This window comes from Phalangium opilio, unplaced genomic scaffold, assembly GCF_054372755.1.
Source record: "Phalangium opilio isolate 3A_F unplaced genomic scaffold, DU_Popi_V2 ptg000079l_1, whole genome shotgun sequence".
NCBI lineage: Eukaryota > Metazoa > Arthropoda > Arachnida > Opiliones > Phalangiidae > Phalangium > Phalangium opilio.
In genome coordinates, this window is record NW_028324187.1 from 8,149,725 (window position 1) to 8,170,694 (window position 20,970).

The 20,970-nt window shown below is 36.8% G+C and overlaps 2 protein-coding genes across 7 annotated transcripts; one reads left to right on the top strand and one right to left on the bottom strand.

The window, feature by feature from the left end:
- Positions 1-4,214: 4,214 nt before the first annotated feature.
- On the bottom strand, positions 4,215-9,419 carry RpLP0-like (ribosomal protein LP0-like). Its single transcript, XM_089846277.1, has 6 exons — positions 9,126-9,419; positions 8,893-9,055; positions 8,671-8,820; positions 5,501-5,652; positions 4,521-4,597; positions 4,215-4,433 (listed from the first exon to the last, which is right to left on the bottom strand). Exons 1-6 carry the CDS (start codon positions 9,151-9,153, stop codon positions 4,239-4,241), a joined length of 765 nt encoding a protein of 254 aa, XP_089702403.1. The 5' UTR covers positions 9,154-9,419; the 3' UTR covers positions 4,215-4,238.
- Positions 9,420-9,831: 412 nt separating this feature from the next.
- On the top strand, positions 9,832-19,644 carry 14-3-3zeta (tyrosine 3-monooxygenase/tryptophan 5-monooxygenase activation protein zeta). 6 transcript variants are annotated; one of them, XM_089846283.1, is made up of 6 exons: positions 9,832-9,984; positions 10,249-10,568; positions 13,702-13,825; positions 16,232-16,395; positions 17,914-18,009; positions 18,939-19,644. In XM_089846283.1, exons 2-6 carry the CDS (start codon positions 10,275-10,277, stop codon positions 18,996-18,998), a joined length of 738 nt encoding a protein of 245 aa, XP_089702409.1. In that variant the 5' UTR covers positions 9,832-9,984; positions 10,249-10,274; the 3' UTR covers positions 18,999-19,644. The 6 variants fall into 6 exon arrangements, with proteins under 6 accessions (XP_089702409.1, XP_089702404.1, XP_089702408.1 ...); XM_089846278.1 differs by lacking the exon at positions 16,232-16,395 and adding an exon at positions 16,750-16,913 and having other exon boundaries at positions 9,833-9,984; XM_089846282.1 differs by lacking the exon at positions 16,232-16,395 and adding an exon at positions 16,750-16,913 and having other exon boundaries at positions 9,864-9,980.
- Positions 19,645-20,970: the final 1,326 nt, after the last annotated feature.

Sequence of the window (20,970 nt, forward strand, 5' to 3'; positions counted from 1 at the left end):
GCTCCATTCCCCCCCCCCCTCTCCTTGAATATTTTACCACCGACTTTCGAAAAGGCTTAACCCTTCCTTACCTTAGTTAGAGAAGGCATTGATACTGGCACGAACCCAAAGACGTAAACACAACTCGGCGAACAAATTACGTGGAACAAAAAAGAAAACGTAATCATTTTGAGTCATTTGAAACAGTCGCCGCTCACCATGCAATTTCATCAAGAGACGAAATTAAAATAGAAAGCTTTTGCTTTTGAGTGCGACGAGCTTAACCCTTACTCGGTCGGTTATACAATAATATACAACTACAATAAGCGGTCTGCCCAATTTGCTAAAATTGTTCTTTGCAATATATTAACCATAGTATTTGGTTGGGGAAAACGTGCAATGTTTTTTATATTTCAAAAATCCCAAGATAATTTTTTTCTGTCTCAATTTTAGGTCTGGTTCATAAATAGGAACAGAAACTGATAAATTTTTTCAAGTCCTTGTCTACAAAGACAGCTTTAGGCTTACTACAAGTACATATAACCTCAACCTCATTTGAACCCACCAAAACGTCATCCGATACATAAAAAAGAAAAGTACATTTGTAAAATGGTTCCCAAAAATATATTACTAATTATACTAAAACGACATAGACCATAATAATAAATTTATGTAACAAGGCTAAAGACTATGACGTTTCTTCCACACTAATATTGGGGAATGAATATCATAAGTCTATAATATATTCCATAAGTTCGACACTACACTGAGACACCAAAATAACTTTGAATAAAAAGACCAGTACCACCTACTTTGCATTCTCACCTTTAAAACTATTCATTATCTTTGAGAATTTTCCTTCCACAAAGAAAGAAAGAAAGCAAGAACCTATTCACCTAAAACAGTTCCGTTGCTAGAACCCCACCGGAAATGCGGGAGTCTTGTACTACCTCTACCAGTAGGTACATCCCAGGCCAGGAGTGCTCGGGTTCAGGGGGAACAGGGGGGAGGGGAGGCAAGAAGAAAAGTTAGCGTGTATGTCCCTTAATTGAGATTGGTGAAAAAGTCATCCGCCCCCAAGGAGGTTATTAGAGAGAGAGAGAGCTCAATCAATACACCCAAGGGCAAATATTTTTCAGCCAAGATACGAGCAAGAAGTGATACCTAGTTTACTAGGGAGAAGGTATAAATTCGCCACCATGTTTATAATCTAGTTTTATCTCCAGTCCAAACAAACGTAGGTCCGGAGTTAATCCCCGCCGTCTCTAAATTACAACCAGCAAGCATCTCATTGGTTCTTGAAAACTCACGTCAGCCCGACGCGAATGACGAAAATTACGTGATATTTTCCGACTGAGGAGAGGCAGCGAAATAGCCCGGCCTCCTTTTTAGGTCCCCCCTTGTATTTTGAAAGGGGGACTGGGACTATGGCACGCGCGAATACTTAGGCATCTTATACCTTCTCCCTAGTAAACTAGATATCACTTCTTGAGACGTTACCTATTCTTATGTTCGAAAAAAAAATCTGCCATCTTTGTTGTCCTTGACGTTTTCGTACAATACGACCCTACCAAAACGCTGAGCATGCTGGGACTGGGAGAACTTCGTTGCATACCTGTCCACCATCGCTTGGGCTCAGCTCAGCTCACGTTACTTTATAGAAATTGACAACGAGCTCACCTCAAGCTCAAAATTGAAACAATGTTTCCTTAGAGCTCAATGTGAGCTCAAGCTCAGTTAGTTTTTATAAATGAGCTCGCCTCGGGCTCGGGTTCATTCGCATAATTTTGATGGGCTAAGCTCGAGCTCAAGCTCTCTCTAATATCTGTCGCGGGCTCAGCTCGGGCTCAAAATCGATAGAATTTAAGGCTCACCTCGAGCTCGGGCTCATTCAATTTAGTAAGCTCAAGCTCGAGCTTGGTCTCATATTTCCGGAAAAACTTTCTTCCAAACAGTGTAGATGTTGAAATAAATAATTTTGCAGCTATTTTTACGCGATAAATGCAAAACTACAATACATATTTACTATCCAAATGACTTGCACTACATTTGTATTAAAAAAAATTTAAAACTTCATCTACCAATGAGTTACGCTAATTTCTGTTGGCACTGAATACGGCGCTGAGCAGAGCTGAGCGCAGTCTCAAAACAGTGAGCGCCCTTTCAAAATGAGCGGTCTCATAGTTTTCAGTTGGCCTCGCTCGAGCTCAGGAAAGCCAAAACATTTGTAAGAGAGCTCAGCGCAAGCTCTCGTTGATTTTACAGTTGAATCTGGGCTCAGCTCAAGGCTCACTTTGTTTGTGACGTATTGTGAGCCCGGGCTCAAGCTCAGAAAACTTTTTCATAAACTTTCGGGCTCGGCTCGGGCTCGTGACTTTATCAATTATTTCGAAGAGCCTCGCTCAATTCGCGCTCGGGCTCGCTAAATTGAGGTGAGCGCGGACAGCTATGACTTCGTTGTCGTTCCGTAGATGGGGATACAGACTGAAAAGTCTCTGCTCCAATCCCTTGAATATTTTACCACCGACTCTTGAAAAGGCTTAACCCTTCCTTACCTTAGTTAGAGAAGGCATTGATACTGGCACGAACCCAAAGACGTAAACACAACTCGGTGAACAAATTACGTGGAACAAAAAAGAAAACGTAATCATTTTGAGTCATTTCAAACAGTCGCCGCTCACCATGCAATTTCATCAAGAGACGAAATTAAAATAGAAAGCTTTTGCTTTTGAGTGCGACGAGCTTAACCCTACACGGACGGTTATACAATAATATACAACTACAATAAGCGGTCTGCCCAATTTGCTAAAATTGTTCTTTGCAATATATTAACCATAGTTTTTGGTCGGGAAAAACGTGCAATGTTTTTTATATTTCAAAAATCCCAAGATAATTTTTTTCTGTCTCAATTTTAGGTCTGGTTCATAAATAGGAACAGAAACTGATAAATTTTTTCAAGTCCTTGTCTACAAAGACAGCTTTAGGCTTACTACAAGTACATATAACCTCAACCTCATTTGAACCCACCAAAACGTCATCCGATACATAAAAAAGAAAAGTACATTTGTAAAATGGTTCCCAAAAATATATTACTAATTATACTAAAACGACATAGACCATAATAATAAATGTATGTAACAAGGCTAAAGACTATGACGTTTCTTCCACATTAATATTGGGTAATGAATATCATAAGTCTATAATATATTCCATAAGTTCGACACTACGCTGAGACACGAAAACAACTTTGAATAAAAGGACCCACCACCTACTTTGCATTCTCACCTTTAAAACTATTCATTATCTTTGAGAATTTTCCTTCCACAAAGAAAGAAAGAAAGCAAGAACCTATTCACCTAAAACAGTTCCGTTGCTAGAACCCCACCGGAAATGCGGGAGTCTTGTACTACCTCTACCAGTAGGTACATCCCAGGCCAGGAGTGCTCGGGTTCAGGGGGAACAGGGGGGAGGGGAGGCAAGAAGAAAAGTTAGCGTGTATGTCCCTTAATTGAGATTGGTGAAAAAGTCATCCGCCCCCAAGGAGGTTATTAGAGAGAGAGAGCTCAATCAATACACCCAAGGGCAAATATTTTTCAGCCAAGATACTAGCATCAAGAAGTGATATCTAGTTTATTAGGGAGAAATTATATAAATTCGCCCCGCATTTATAATCTAGCTTTAACTCCAGTCCAAACAAACGTAGCCTGTCCGGAGTTAATCCCTGCCGCCTCTAAATTACAACCAGCTGCATCTCATTGGTTCTTGAAAACTCACGTTAGCGCGACGCGAATGACGGGAAAATTACGTTGTATTTTCCGAGTGAGGAGAGGCAGCGAAATAGCCCGGCCTCTTTTTACGTCCCCCCTTGTATTTTGAAAGGGGTCTGGGACTACGGCGCGGTGCGAATACTTAGGCATCTTATACATTACCTTCTCCCTAATAAACTAAATATCACTTCTTGATACGAGTACGGGTATACCGCCTTAAAACGACATCTTAATAGACACTTAAGAGTCTGTTGAGCACCTTGACAACTAAGTCGTAAATTAAGATACCAACCAAATTTGCTGCAGGACTGGTGGTAACTTGAAGCCATATTTAACGTCTTTGTAATGAACATGTTGCGTCAAAACCCTATATAAGTCACTACCCCCCCCATCGTTTCCATGGTGTATAAGCTTTAATTGTAGGCCTAGTATTATAATTATTATAAATTCACAAAATAATTGAGACTGTTATAGAAGGAATTAAAATTTATTTTAATTATCATCATCTTCCTCCGCTTCCATCTCTTCATTTTCCTCATCTTCTTGTTCATTTTCGGAAAGTTCATTATCTTCATTTTCTTTTTCACTGAACGCGGCTTCGTTAATTACTTCAAAGGAGCTGTCATTAAGCGTCCACATACTTTGAATCGTGAATTTAAACTGAGACATTTCAATTCCTAACAATTTCTAAAAAACGGAAGGAGGGCGTACAAGTTTTCCCCAATTAATTAAGGATTAAAACTTACACCCCAATTAGTGAAAAATAATAATTACCAAAATTCTAGCTTTTTCTGGAGATAAAACTTCTTTATCTTTACAAACTTCAAAGTCTTTAACGAGAGTAACAATCCCTGGAACGAGAGACAAAAACAACACTACTATACTACAACTACAACTACAGGTCACGTGAAACTAATAGCCTCTTTGTAGACATACATAAAAAGATGTGGAGCTTAAAAATAAGATAAAATGTTTCCATGACAACGGACGCTTTTATTCTATAGCACGGGACAACCCTTTAGAAGGTATTAAGTAAGCCTTGGCCCATAGGGGTACAAGTTAGCAAACCTCACGTATACGCGTCGATTCAAACTGTCTAGAAACGTGACCACCCAAGGACCCAGTCCCAATCAGCGTGACTAACGAAAGGAATGGGATAGTTTCATAGGTAAATAATAATCCTCCAAGTTATTTGAAATCTGTACCACTCTCCTCGGGGTTAGTGATGGAACACGTGAAGTTATGAATTTATTGGAGAGTTATTTTACTTATGGCATATTATTCTTACATTGCCCATAAAGATCATAAGTCAAGGGTCGGCCCCTCTAAGTTATTTCAAATCTGTACCACTTTCTTCGTCTAACGGGGGTGGTTAGTGATGGAACACGTGAAGTTATGAATTTATCGGGGAGTTATTTTACTTATGGTATATTATTCTTACATTGTCCATAAAGATCATAAGTCAAGGGTCGGACTCTAATGTCAAATAAAGTGTCAAAATATTGTACGAAATCCCCCCAGAGGCGTAACGGGTATCTCAAGTTGACTTAACCACAAGTTTTACACTATTGGTTAAAAGCACGCGATATTTACGTCACACCAAAGGTAAATAAAGTAATGTCAGAAAGTAAGGTTATAAGGAGACAGACACCAACGACTCTAGTCTAGACTTTTCCTTTAATTATTTTATCCAAAATTGATTGAGATGAGATGAGATGAATTGAAATGAGAGGGAGGAATTGAAAAATGTTTACCTTTTTGCAAGGAAGTAGGCATGCCGAGTTGACGGAGTTGCGGTTCGAGGGAATGCGAAAATTGCGGAAGTGGGCCTTTATCCAACACGACAGTGTCCGTTGCCACGTTACCAGAGCGGGCGAAATCAGTTTCCGCGTAATTACTGAACCATCTGAAGCGAAACGACAATAAACACCGCTATTATTTGACTTAAGCCACGAGAGTCAAACCAAAACAATCAAAATTAAATAAATAAATAAAATCAAAAACTTCTACGAAGCGCTACCAAAGAGATTCGTAAATTTCGCGAATTAGAGAATATTTTAGGAGTAGATACTTCTCCTAACACGTAGGTGTTATTAAAGGCGCGTTTTCAATCAAGATTTTTTTGAACAAAAATTAAGCTTTTGCTTCAAAAGTAGCAGCGGAAAGCCGAAGCAAAAAAAATCTTGGTGTTTTCAAACAAGCTTCAAATTCAGCTTTTCGTCTTTTCAGGCTTTAAACCTTCGAGAAGCAGATATCTAAATGAGTTTGATATTTGCTTCTCATTTTCTTAAAGATTTTGCCGCTCAAAAAGAAAATGACGTCTACACACATGAAAATGTAATTTAAGTCACGCCCACTTGTAATTTTTTATTCTTTTGAAGCTTGTTTGAAAACGATACGAGTTTCAGCTTTTCAGTTTTAATTTTTTTGAAGATTTTTTATCTTCGAAAAACCGTCAAAAGTTCCCAAAAAAGCCACAGCGAAAAGCTTGGAAAAAGTTGATTGAAAACGGGCCTTTATGCGGGGTTAATTTTGTAGGGGGATTTACAGGGGTTAGTAGAGAAAATAACACTTTTTTACGAACGCACGTGTTAACTGTTAAGACTAATTTCGATATGAAAATTGAAAAAAAGCACGTGATTTTTTTTCGGCGCGAAACTTGAAAGATTATACAGTAAGTACTTCCACGTGAACTGTTAAGCCTAATTTCGATATGAAGAGGTGCACGTGATTTTTCTTTGGCGCGAAACTTGAAAGACCTTATAGTACTACTTCCAAGTGTTTAGGCCTAATTTTGAACATAAACATTTAGAAGAGGCATATCACGTGGTCTTTTGGCGCCAAACTTAAAATATCTCGAGTTTACACGTTTTTAGTTCAATTTCTACAAAAGTATCTCGCCGCATCGAACGAAAATCCATATATTTCTAATATATAAAGATTTTTCTTAAGATTGGTAAAATTTATGGATTTAGAACTCAGAAAAACAAATAAATAATAATAGTAATAAAAACATTACATTTGACGTCAAAGAAAAAAAAGAAAAGAGAGGGGGAAAGGGTATGAAAAAATATCTAAAAACAAAAAGAAATTCAACGTAAGTTGGTGGGTGGGTGCGTGCTACGAGCCTACGACATAATGCGGACCAGAAACTACACTACGAGACAACCGTTGGTTACCATGGAAACCAACCGATCATCAGCGGATGAGAAATTGCGCGTGGAAAGGCTGTCTAAATATAATTCAGAGAAAAGGCGCCAGATAATATTTTTCCTATGGATTTTAATACATAAAAGGTAATGATAGTGCCATTACTACGTGTTTTACATTCAATATTGGTTGAATGTAGTTTTAAAGGCGTGGGAAAGGTTAGCTAGGCTTTGGTAGCGCTGCTAAGTGATGTTGGTAAACGTTATCGGTTTTTGCCAAAAGAGGAGAGAGATCAGAAGGTCAAATTCCCCATTTATCATCGGGCCAGTCTGGACACTATCTTCAGTAACAAAAGGCCTTAACACGCCTTGGGCCTTAGGCAGAGTCTTTCAGGTTCCAGACTCTATTTCCCCCCAGCTTTGAAAAGGGTGGGTTAACACGTGACGTGTTAAGGAGCTTAGTTAGAGAAGGCTGTGATATACTCTACTATATAACTCAGTCTGAATGGCGAGGGTGAGAAAAGATAAGTCTAATAAAAGTTACCTTTATAAAGATAAGGTTTAAGAAGTCCTACTATTATTATTATTACAAGAGTCAGACTTATGGATGGCAGGTATATTATAGACTTATGAATACCAATCGAGTGTGACATACTTGAAAAGTTCAAGTGTCAAGAAGCCACTAAAGTTTATAAGAGAGGCCTTTTATCAGCCGATCAAATATCTATTCACTAGTTTAGAAGTAATACAGTTGAAGGTATAAAGAAAGAGATAAAGGACATTATCTATGACTTCCACTGTATTAAATCTAAATCACTGGACAGGAGAAGGGGGGGGGGAAGAATTCAATATGATAACGATATATCTATCTACTAGGAAGTATCAAGATGAAATTTTTGTTCAATAAATTAAGGTAGGCCTAGTGGTGTTAAAAATTCCTGGAATTTTCCAAGGTTTTCAATGAGTTTTTGGGGGAGAAAAATTAATATTAGCCCATTAAGGCTTCCATAAAATATTCATATAGACCCCAGAGAACTAATATGAGGTTCTCAGGGCTGCCAGGTCTACTTTAATTGTGTTAAATTCTGAATGCACCATCATTTCCCCCCCCCCCCCGGCCAAAACTGAAATCTCCCCCCCCCCCGTCTTTATAGGCCTATTTGGAAATCCGGGGGGAGGGGTAGGGGAGGGGGGTTAGAAAAGAAATAGGAAGTCAGTACTCCACTTAAACTAAATAATTTATTCATAATTTTTAACATGAAAGGATGGGATGGGATAAGGGACGATATAAATCTTTATAATTTAATTTTTCAAGGGGGATGTTAGGAGGTAGAAAATTCTTTACAAGAAAGATGATTGAATTAGTTAGCTACTGTGTTGAGTACAAAGGAGAAACTCAAGCTCCTGTTATAGTGGGCATGGCATGGTTGCCATGACAACAGCTGGGGAGTTTACCTGAGATTCCATGCCCTCCCCCCCCCCCACCCTCTGGCCACCCGGGATGCAAAAAATTGATTTTCCCACGCAATTTTACTATTTTATTCAGCTCCTATTTCAGCAATTTTGCAACACATGTCACATGGGACAGTGATTAAATGGAGCATAAAGTATCATATAACATTTTGTAATATCAAAGGCTTGAAATGATATAACATAATCTTAAATGCAAGTTACTAATAACAAACAACACTTAAATTTGATAACTAATTATAGCCTTTTCAATGTCTCATTATTATGATATTTAAGATAACAAATAAACAAAATAAATGACTTACTTTAGAACTTCTCCTTTGTGTTTATTGGTAAACAACAGCCCACACTGTCCTTTTAGTTGTTTACTTATAAGATGGAGGTTTTCCTTATACTCATCTTCAGGTTTACGGCCTAATGCCTTTTGCATTACTTTGTTTTTGCCAAACATGAAGCTATAACAACATTTTAATGTTAATTAGACTTTGATTTCAATTTTGATATATTTTAGTAATTAGAGCACTTACCGGCTATGTTTCCACTGTTGTCTGACGTCTTTTAATTTGTTATTTCTCATATTGTGAACGGAAAATACAAATATCCTAGCATATGAGTCTACATTACTCCGAACCTGCTCAACTAGTGTTTGTTTCAATTGTAGCCCACGTTTCTTGGTATTTGTTAGTGAAACTAGAATGGAAAATAAGAGTTAATACTAATTATCTTAATAAACTTTTATAGTTTCAAGAAAAACACTCACTTTGCTTATTTCTTTTAGATTTTGGCATTTTGACTCTGAGAAATTGGTTTCACTTTCGTAAGAAATTGACCAAGGCTTAAAGATTATTTGGATTTGAAACGCGATTTACACTTTAAACAGATATGTAACTTAATTTTCGCGTAACTTTAACTTAATTCTGATTAACGTTAAAACATAAACCGCCCTTTAAATCAACATTAAAGGGATTTACAAGACACCATAACAAAGTTTTACACGAGGTTAGGGTTAATGCAGCCGAAAAGACATGTGGAATATTTTGGAACGTAAAAGCGCCACTAACGAGAAAGACGTGCGTCAGACAGTCACATTAGCCCTAGACAACCACGTGATATAACGGGAATTAATTTTTTTTATTGATTTAGTGGTTTGCAGATTAGTTTTTGACAATTAATTTAGTGAAAAACTGTAGTTTCTTACATTTTTACTATTTTTTATCATTTTAGGTACACTTGAACTTGAAATTTAGATAAAAATGTTCCATATATCCGAAGAAAATGCCAAAAACTAATTATTATTCCTTAATAAAGGGGCGTGGCCTATTTTTCGAAAATTTTCAAAATTGTACATTTTTGGAAGTAAATTGTAATTTTGGGTATAAGTTAATATTTTTATCATTATAATAGAACGTTTAAATATTTTTTGGGGTCTAATTTCGAGAGTTTTAAATTTTTTGTATAAAAATCATTGGCAAAACGTATGCAAGCGCGCTCCTAGCGGTAGCCTAGCAACGGTTGACGTCACGGCCCTGTTCGAACGTCGCTGACCCCGTAGTGTCAGAAAGAATCTTCCTCGATTTTCGGCCGGCAAACTCCTGGACCCAAGAATCCTCCGCCTGTCGGTAAAGTTAAATCATTTGCTTTGCGAAAATTATCTATTATACGTAGTTTTAAATAAGAGTTACGTCCCGTTATTGGAAAAGTTAATTTGTTTGTAATATTTCGGAGGATTTTATTTGGCGCCAAATCCAGGGTGTGGGGATTATATCAATTTTGTCGTTGAGAGTGACGCCATTTTGACTCTGACGTTCTTTAGGCCCTATTTCGGACGCGCGCCGCGGGCTTCGGAACTACGATTCAATTTCACTGAAGGATTATTCTCGCAGTTTCAGTTTAAACACACACATTCGTAATGGATAAAGACGAGCTGGTACAAAGGGCCAAATTGGCGGAACAAGCCGAAAGATACGACGACATGGCCGCGGCGATGAAACAGGTCACGGAAACGGGCGTGGAGCTGAGTAACGAAGAGCGAAATTTACTCTCGGTCGCCTACAAAAATGTCGTCGGCGCCAGGCGGAGTTCTTGGAGGGTCATATCCAGTATAGAGCAGAAAACGGAAGGCAGTGAAAGGAAGCAGCAAATGGCTAGGGAATACAGAGAAAAAGTCGAAAAAGAACTAAGAGAAATCTGCTACGACGTTCTGGTAAGCCTAACACCCTTCAATTTCTTAAGCCTACTATGTCTAATTTCCCCGCGCGCGTACCCTGAACCGAACCGAGGCTTAAATCGTCCCCTACTTTCGGCTTGCCACTTTAAGGCGTTGCCCACTTTTTTTCGCGAACCGCGACGCCGTTTTCTTAGCCCTACTGTCCCCGGCTTTCGAATGATTGCGTAATCTTCTTTAGGTGTTAAACGCCGGCGAGATATCAATTCTACACCCTGAATCTAAACCCTGTGACCCTGTCCCCATTTGAGAGAAAGAATTCCGAAATCCAGTCATTCCCGCCCCTTAAAACGCCGTCTAGAGTGGGCCAGACTATAGTTCACCCCAAAAAAATTACAAATAGGGATATCCAGGCTTCATTTGAGTAATTATTTAATATCCCAGTATGCTAATTAGTCCCATGACAAGGCTTATTTGACTTTTAGCCTACTTGTCAAAATGCGCGATCTGTCACACAAGTTCATTGCATCATTTTAGTGAAATAGTAGCATATCTATCATTGAAGGCATAAATTTAGATGTTTTATTGCAAGTTTGAATTTTTTTATCTGATTTTAATATCAGTGTGAAACCCAAGTAGGCTTAACGTTTGACATTTACAGAAGTCTAAGGTTTATTTTGTTATTATTTCAAAACCAACATTAAGTATAGTTTTAGAGCAGTTTATTTTTAGGTTGTTTTATTTAAAATATGCAAATTAGTTTATTTATGTTTAACTAGGTAGGTATTTTATATTAGTTTCAGGATCAATTCACACTCAGGTACCATGTTTACTTAGCAGATGACAAAAATTACACGTACACATAAAATTATATTATAACCTAGATCATTGAATTCAAATATGCGTGACTTTTTTAAGTGTGCCATGGAACATTGAGCTTGAATTAGGTCACTTGTATTAGACCTTATTGACAAAATTTGTTTCTAGTCCAAAATATATTAAAATTGTCCTTCCCTAAGTTAAATTTTTTCCCCTACACATAATATAAAGGGAGTACAAGGCTATTGAAAGATTCTCTGCTATACTTCATGTGCTAAAGGTCATCCTTATGGCCTTTGACCCCCAGGATTAACCCCTAGGTAGATCTTAGCATATTTGAAATGAAAAGTTACTATGAAGGATGGTTTAGGTAACTGTTAACCCTTTATAGTAGGAAATAATCCAAAAATCGTCTGCTAACACTTAATAACTTGGTTTTAACAAAGTTGGGTCCCAATTCCCCAAAATATCATTTAAAACACAAAACCCACGTTTCAACTCCCTTTAATGCTTACAAATAGACCAGAAACAGACTTTATAGTCCATGAGAAACTTGGGAAAACACCAAATCCACGTTTCAACCCCCCTTTAATGCTTACAAATAGAGCAGAAATAGACTTTATAGTCCATGAGAAACTTGGGGAAACACCAAAAATGGTGTATTTCAAGCCTGTCCAAAATAAACACCCGTAAAAGACCAATTGGACATACTTAAAAGTAGGCCTTAGGCGTGATATAGTAGTTTAAACCCAAAACCCACGTTCAACGCCATTTAATGCATACAAATAGACCAGAAATTGACTTTATAGTCCATGAGAAACTTGGGAAAACATCAAAAAAGGTGAATTGTTGGTGTAATGCTTACAAATAGAGCAGAAATAGGCTTTATAGTCCATGAGACACTTGGGAAAACACCAAAAATGGTGAATTGTTGGTGTAATGCTTAGAAATAGACTATATAGTCCATGAGAAACTTGGGAAAACACCAAAAATGGTGAATTGTTGCTTTATTTCAAGCCTGTCAAAATAAACACCAATATAAGACCAGTTGGACATACTTTGGGGTGAAATATCAGTAGGTAAGGTTTAATGGGGGTGAAGACCTACAAAGAATGTTTTCTTCTTTACCCCGCTGCTGTCAATATAATCCACGCCCCTCCTAGAATTGAGAATTAGTCAGACTATGAGTCATACTTTTAGTTTTGGGTAAAACACGGGGGGGGGGGGTTGACGATCGTAAGGTAACTAAACATCAATAAAAATTTTGAGTATTAATTTTTATTGGGATTGGAATGGGAATTACCAAGAAATTTTTCTATTTGGTTTATAACCTGAAAAGTTCCCGTGGATTTATGCAAATTTCTTCTTTTTTTATTGCGGAATTTTTGACCTATTTTCTTCCTTTTTAAGGAATGTTTGCTATTTGTGGTATTTTTGTAGAATGGGCCTCTTTTGGGGAAGAATTCTAAATTTAGCAGTAGCGTCTTGTAATAATTGAAGGACTAGTTTCACACAAATTTATGTTTTGCCATTTAAGAGATTTATTATATAAATTGGTAGAAAAGATTTCGTCCTTGGTCGGTCGCCATTTTAAAAGATGGCGGGGGACGTATTAAAACAAGTGCAGGAAATATAGAGGGTATAGGAAGAGAGGTGTGGTGGCTTAAAATGGCTCCCCGGGCCCTTTCCACCAAAATGGCGTAAAACTTAACAGAGTGATAGGGTAATGGGGGAAGGCTCCTGATTGGATATGTGAGGGTCTGACCCTTACTAGGGGTAATTTGCACCCACTCCCTATAGTGAACAAGAAATCTTAACTAATTTCCTTGAAAAAAGATCTCAATTTGTTGTGAGTTGGTCTCCATTTGGTTTCTATACCCCAGAATATTGGTTTTGAGTATTTATAACGCCTTATGGCAACTCCTTACTTAATCATCCTTGATTTTACCCTATTGCCCCTCTTAAGTATCACTTTTTAATGTTTTTTAAACTAAATACTTAATGGGTATTTCTTGTTAGCTTCATTTTGGTTTTTTAATATTTTTGACGACTTATGGCAACTCCTTGCTTCATCATCCTTGATTTTACCCCTTTAAGTATCCCTTTTTAATGTATTTTAAACTTAGTACTTAATGGGTATTTCTTGTTAGCTTCATTTTGGTTTTGAGTATTTTTGAAGCCTTATGGCAACTCCTTACTTAATCATCCTTTATTTTACCCCATTGCCCCTCTTAAGTATCCCTTTTTAATGTATTTTAAACTAAGTACTTAATGGGTAGCTTCATTTTTACGTATGATTGATATCATGGTATGAAAATGTAACATTTTGCGTTTTGTTTTTGTCTTTTTTTAGGGCCTGTTAGACAAATACCTTATTCCTAAGGCGAGTAATGCCGAAAGTAAAGTTTTTTACCTGAAAATGAAGGGCGATTACTACAGGTATCTAGCCGAAGTTGCCACTGGTGACCAAAGGAACAGTGAGTCATATTTCTTTAATTTTTTTTTTGTTCGTCTGTCCAAGGCTAGTGCATTTTTTATGAAGGGGGAGGGAAAACGGGTCTAATTTGTCAAGGTATTATGGTTCTATATTTGACGGTAGCTAAGCCTTTGGAAGGACGTAGTTTAAAGGGATAGTCGTACGAAAGTTTGAAGGGGTAGTGACACGAAATTTTAAAGGGGTAGTAATACTAAAAGGTCCAAAGACGACAGGCAATCAGAGCCCCATAACATTTATAGCATTTGACGGTAGCTAAGCCTTTGGATCGGCGTAGTTTAAAGGGATAGTTGCACGAAAGTTTAAAGGGATAGTAATATTAAAGGGTCTAAAGACGACAATCAGAGCCCCCATAACAGCTATAGCATTTTGACGGTAGCTAAGCCTTTGGAACGGCGTAGTTTAAAGGGATAGTTACACGAAAGTTTAGAGGGATAGTAATACTAAAGGGTCCAAAGACGGCAATCAGAAGCCCCCATAACATTCAGAGCATTTGACGGTAGCTAAGTCTTTGGAACGGCGTAGTTTAAAGGGATAGTGACACGAAAGTTTAAAGGGATAGTAATACTAAAATGTCCATGGACCGCAATCATGGTCCCTTAACATTCATTATTCATAGTGTGCTACTGCTAGACTTAGGATGGTTGTTATAGGTTTCTGTAGGCTTTGGTTTGGTATTTAGGCTCACTTGGTCCCTTAGAATTAGAGCTGGCCCAGTTATGACGTCAGTGTCTAGGTAATACGTCACAGGCTTAACTTTGACAGTGGGTGGGTGGCCATGTTTGGTACCCTTTGGTTTTATGGTCAAATAGCAAGGGTGACGTCACACTAAGGCTTCTGAGATATCTCTATTGTGGTAAATAAGCTGATTGGTGCGTTTGAGTAGCCCTTTAAAGGATACGGTTTTTGATATTGATTTTTGTTGGGAAAGTGTTGTTTACGCTAGGCGCAGTACAGTAGCCGGGTAAATACATGTAGAAGTAGTCTGGGGAAGGATTAGAAGAGGCTTAGGTCATTTGTTGACGTCTTTTGGAAGTTTCTTGAAGGAGCTTACTTAAATTCTTGGAAAGATGGGTTTAATATGAAATGGAATTAATCTGGGATTAGTTTAAACCCGTTCTGTTCTATTAATTCCGAAGCATCTTGGTTTAGGGGGATTTATTTTATGTTATAGCTACTAGTGGAAGTTTTTAATTAGTAATTAACGATAAGGAGGAGGAGAAGGAGTTTAGGTTCTGGGAAAAAGAGCTTAGGTTTTTAAATTATGTGCCATAGTTCATCTGTGTATGGTTTTAATTGCTGTAATTAAATTCTGAGAAGTTTTATGCTTAATCGGGTTTTTATGCTATAGATGTCTTATACTTTGGTCGAAATATTCTATAAAATCCTTTTCGAAATATCCTATATAAAATCCTTTAGGCCTAATATAGTCCGTAATATTCTATAACATTCTAGTCGCAATATTCTATGAAATCCTTTACTATATATAGTCCGAGATTTTCTATAAAATTCTTTACTGTATAGTCCGAGATATTCTATGAAATTCTTTACTGTATAGTCCGAGATATTCTATAAAATTCTTTACTGTATAGTCCGAGATATTCTATGAAATTCTTTACTGTATAGTCCGAGATTTTCTATGAAATTCTTTACTGTATAGTCCGAGATATTCTATAAAATTCTTTACTGTATAGTCCGAGATATTCTATAAAATTCTTTACTGTATAGTCCGAGATATTCTATAAAATTCTTTACTGTATAGTCCGAGATATTCTATATAAAATCCGTTACTATATAGTCCGAGATATTCTATATAAAATCCGTTACTATATAGTCCGAAATATTCTATATAAAATCCGTTACTATATAGTCCGAAATATTCTATATAAAATCCGTTACTATATAGTCCGAAATATTCTATATAAAATCCGTTACTATATAGTCAAAAATATTCTCTATAAAATCCTTTAATATAGTCCGGAATATTCTATATAAAATCCTTTGCTATAGTCCGGAATATTCTATATAAAATCATGAACTATCGTCCGATGAAGTACTATAGGAGCCTTAAAAATTTATTCATCAAAGTGCCCAAGGACATTCTTTAACTTAAGTCGAAATATTGACAAAAATGATTTTCAATTATGTCATAGTATCCCAGAACAAGAAATCCCCATAGTTGTATCAAAATAACAAATATTCTACCAATGTCACATTCTTTATGTCAAAATACAATACCCCATTGACAGAACCCCAAAGATTTTGTAGTGAAGTCTAGAGTGATTTCTTACTTGAGTGTCAGTTTTAGCAGCTTGTAAAGCTTAAGTGACAAAACGAAATAGTTTTGTGGGGACATTCTGCTCCATATTTTTGTTGAACATGTGCGCAGGTGTCGTAGAAGAGTCACAGAAAGCTTACCAAGAAGCTTTTGACATTAGTAAAAGCAAAATGCAGCCTACACACCCCATCCGATTGGGTCTCGCATTGAATTTCTCAGTATTTTATTACGAAATACTGAATTCGCCTGAAAAAGCCTGCCAATTGGCGAAGCAGGTAATTTTAACTTGTTGATCTTCTTTGGTTTTTCATACGTTTTTTTGTTTTGTTTCTTTCTTTTTTTTTTCTTTCTTGTTTTCTTTCGTTTTTTGTTTCACCAAAATTCCATAAAATTCCATAAAACCATCCTTAACCCTTTCCCGCTGCCAATAACATCACGATAAACGTTCTTTCGTCCGAATTAACTAAAAATGAAATGGTTCATTCAACGTAAATCTCCTCCCTTTCCTCCGTATCCCGAATGATTGTATGTAATAAAACACACGCAATACACTTCCCTTTGGTCAAAATTTCCACCCCCACACCACCAACCCCCCATGAAACCAAAAAACAAACAAAAACGATATATAGGTGTGATTGAGGAGTCTCAGAAAGCTTACCAAGAAGCGTTTGATATCAGTAAAAGTAAAATGCAGCCAACTCACCCCATCAGATTGGGTCTAGCGCTCAACTTCTCAGTCTTCTTTTTTGAGATTCTGAATGCGCCAGATCGGGCCTGTCATTTGGCCAAGCAGGTAAACAATAAATAAATAAAAACCATCCTTAGGATAATTTACTTACTTATTTTTTCATTTTGGAATTTTATTGATGGAAGAAATTACGTTAATGTCGAAGGATTAACCTTAAAAGATTAATTAAATTAGCTCTTCCCCGCAGTTTTTTCCAAACTTATGAGAAACAAATTATAAGCTTATGTAGATACAGTATTTCTATTAGTAACTGTTCATATTTTAACTATTAATTAACTTGTAAAGATTAAGATTATAGTTTGTTTCTCACAGTTTCTACAAACCCACTTTCTAAAAGTCTTTCTCTATTACTTACAACTTCAAAATTTTAACATAATTAGTGCTAGAGTTACTCCCCGTTAAATAATAGTTAAGTTTAATTAATTAATTAATTAATGCTAAGCTAAGCTGGCTGGGTTTTAATTTTACTAGTAAAAGGTTTTTTTGGTATTTAAGATTTTTCAATCATTGAATTGATAACCTTTTTTGCGTCAAAAAGGGGCACTTAATGTCCCGTTTTATTTAATTTTTAAAAGTTTGGGAAGTGTTTAAGTACCTCTTTTGTGCAGTAGATGTAGGAATCACCGTTATCGAAAATAATTTATGTCATCTGTTGATAATAGTTTTAAATCATATTCTTATCTCTTGATTAAATCCTTAAAAGAGTTAGTGCTCGGAATCACATTTATCTGAATGCAATACAATTTGATAAAAATTAAAAACCCCTCTACGTTAGAATTGAAGGTCACTTAAAACTAATCAAGCTTGAATTTCATTCCTAATTCCTTTCATCCTCTATTTTTAAAATTTTATGACATTTTTTTAATTTCTTTTTGTTTTAAGGTATTTTTTCTCTGAGCTATCCTTTTCTTTCTTTTTATTAATCATTTTTGATTTGTCCTTTATTATTTATTATGTTATTTAATATTTAATCAGCGCTTTAAATGAATTTTAATATTTAAGGATGTTTTCTTGAATTTTCTTTTGTTTGAACGTTAAAATGTAGGCGTTCGATGATGCCATAGCGGAGTTAGACACCTTGAATGAAGATTCCTATAAGGACAGCACATTAATAATGCAGCTGCTCAGAGATAACCTCACGGTCAGTATATGGGTTTCTTGAGCTTTCATTTGGGGGAGTTCTACAAGGGGCGGGGGATCGGTACTGAGACAGAGGCGCGCGGTTTACGGGGGGGGGGAATCGGTACTGAGACAGAGTCACAGAGGCGCGCGATTTTCGGCGGGGGTCGGTACTGAGACAAGAGGGGAGCGGTTTTCGGAGGGGGGGATCGGTACTGAGAGGCGAGCGGTTTTCGGGAGGAGGGGATAGGTACTGAGAGGCGCTCGGTTTTCGGGAGGAGGGGATAGGTACTGAGAGGCGCTCGGTTTTCGGGAGGGGGGGATCGGTACAGAGGCGTGCGGTTTTCGGGAGGGGGGATCGGTACAGAGGCGTGCGGTTTTCGGGAGGGGGGATCGGTACAGAGGCGCGCTCGGTTTTCGGGAGGGGGGATCGGTACAGAGGCGCGCTCGGTTTTCGGGGGGGGGTGATCGGTACTGAGAGGCGCGCGGTTTACGGGAGAGGGGAGGGATCGGTACTGAGAGGCGCGCGGTTTACGGGAGAGGGGAGGGATCGGTACTGAGAGGCGCGCGGTTTACGGGAGAGGGGAGGGATCGGTACTGAGAGGCGCGCGGTTTACGGGAGAGGGGGGATCGGTACTGAGAGGTTCGCGCTCGGTTTACGGGAGAGGGGGGATCGGTACTGAGAGGTTCGCGCTCGGTTTACGGGAGAGGGGGGATCGGTACTGAGAGGTTCGCGCTCGGTTTTCGGGAGAGGGGGGGATCGGTACTGAGAGGTTCGCGCTCGGTTTTCGGGAGAGGGGGGGGATCGGTACTGAGAGGTTCGCCCTAGGGGGTTTTCGGCAGGGGGGGATTAGTACTGAGACAGAGGCGCGCGATTTACGAGGGGGGATCGGTACTGCGAATCTGAGATCTGACGATATTGAAGTGCCAGCTTTACGTTTCTTTATTCAGCTTTGGACGTCAGATACGCAGGGTGACGGTGATGAACAACCGGAAGCCGGTGACAATTGATAGAGACAAACTCCTCCTGCATTCCCCCCCATCAATTTGCTGAAAAACAAACAAAAACTCCCCCCTTCTAAACAAAAGCCTACTTTAAAAGAAAAAAAAAACAAAAAAAGCCTTTTATTGTTACAAATTGCACCACCATTTCTGAGCATTAGTATTTACGTAGTCGTCCGTAGTTTGTCAACAAACGATGGATAATTTAATTGAAATCCAACTAAAAAAGAAAAATGATTCGAACGTTCAAAAAATTCCCGATTATATAAATAAAAAAAGAACAGAAAACGTGGTATATTTTTTGTTTTGTTTTTTCATCTCTACGGAAATTATTAAAGACTGCTTTTTTGAAATAAACAAACAAACAAACAAAAAAACGTTATAATAAACATTTGGAGTGGAAAACGAAACTTTCTTTTTCTTCGCATGTCTCTTCGATTTCGATTTAAATGGAAAGAAAAATAAACAAACAAACAAAACCAAGTTACCAACCATCGGAAATGATAAACTGGTGAAGAATTTGCTGTTTTGCAATTCCTTCATTCATTTTTAATCATTTCTAACGTAAATCCAAATCCAATTTTTCCTCCACGTTCATTTTGTTTCTGTCTGTGGTATAAAAATTCAACCAAAAAATAAAGTAAAATATTAAAAATGTGTCAATTTTTACCCAGCTCGTCAAAAAAGGCTAATAAACAAAACGTTTAATTAATATTTAAAGAGTTTAAAATGAGGTAAGGAATATTGAGTACCGTAATTGCTATTTTTGGTTTTTATTGCAACACGCTGTTTCTTTATCCCTAAATTGTTGTACCATTTGGAAAAGAAAAAAGACAAAAAACAAGCCTTAAAATCAGTCTAAACCATACATACTTTTTCTTAATTACCTCTTCAGGTGTTTATTAATGAGGAATTACCAACTTTTTCTTAATTACCTCTACAGGTGTTTATTAATGAGGAATTACCAACTTTTTCTTAATTACCTGTACAGGTGTTTATTAATGAATTTAAAAAAAGGGGAAATTAGTAATTACCAACGTAATCTAATTTTTTTCAATCTAAAAGCCTTTACAATCGTTAAAATGATGCTTAAAAAATTTGCCAAAAATTTCACATTAAGGATAATAGACCTAGTTGTTCGTAATTAAATCTTAATTTTAATTTTTGGCAAGTTTTTAATTTAATTGCATATTTTAACAATGGTAATCAACACTACGCTTTGAGATATTAAAAATTCCCGACAATGGCACTGATTTAATCTTTCCCATTTCACTCACTCTTACTTCCGTTAATAATTGTTTTTTCGATGTCAAATCCCGTTAAAAAGGTTTTTGTAACGAAGAAAAACAATTCTTACAAACATTAAGCGTTTATCTTATCGAGTAAAATGTCTTCTAAATAACAACAACAACAACAAATATAATTGAAAAAAAAAGAAAACAAAAAAACAACTTTTTTATTAAATGAAAATAATTAACAAAAAAAAAAGAATAATAATAATATAAGAATGTTTATAGTCATACTCATATTAATTAATTAATTAATTAAAAAGAAAATTAAATGTTTAATGCCAAATCCTGGGAAAGTTTTTACTTTGCCTATAATTGCCTGTCATTTTTATTTGTTTGTTATATAGTCAAATTTGTAAAACAAAAAAAAAAAAAAAAACAATGTAAACAAAGTTGGTGGTAGCTAAGTTATTTTATTTTATTTTGACCGCTGAATAAAAATGATTTGACACTAGACAAAACAACATACATTTTTGCATGTTATAATGAATAATACGTCATTAAAACATTCGTAATCGTAAAGGAAAACCATCCATGGGGACAAAAAATGTTTCTGTTCATTTTTACTTCGTAATTACCGAGTTTAATTACCTAAACAAACAAACTTAATTACTATTTACTAACATAACCTAACCTTTAACCTCAAGTTTTCAACCTCCACCAAAAAAAAGGCCAAGGCTTAGCTGTATTTT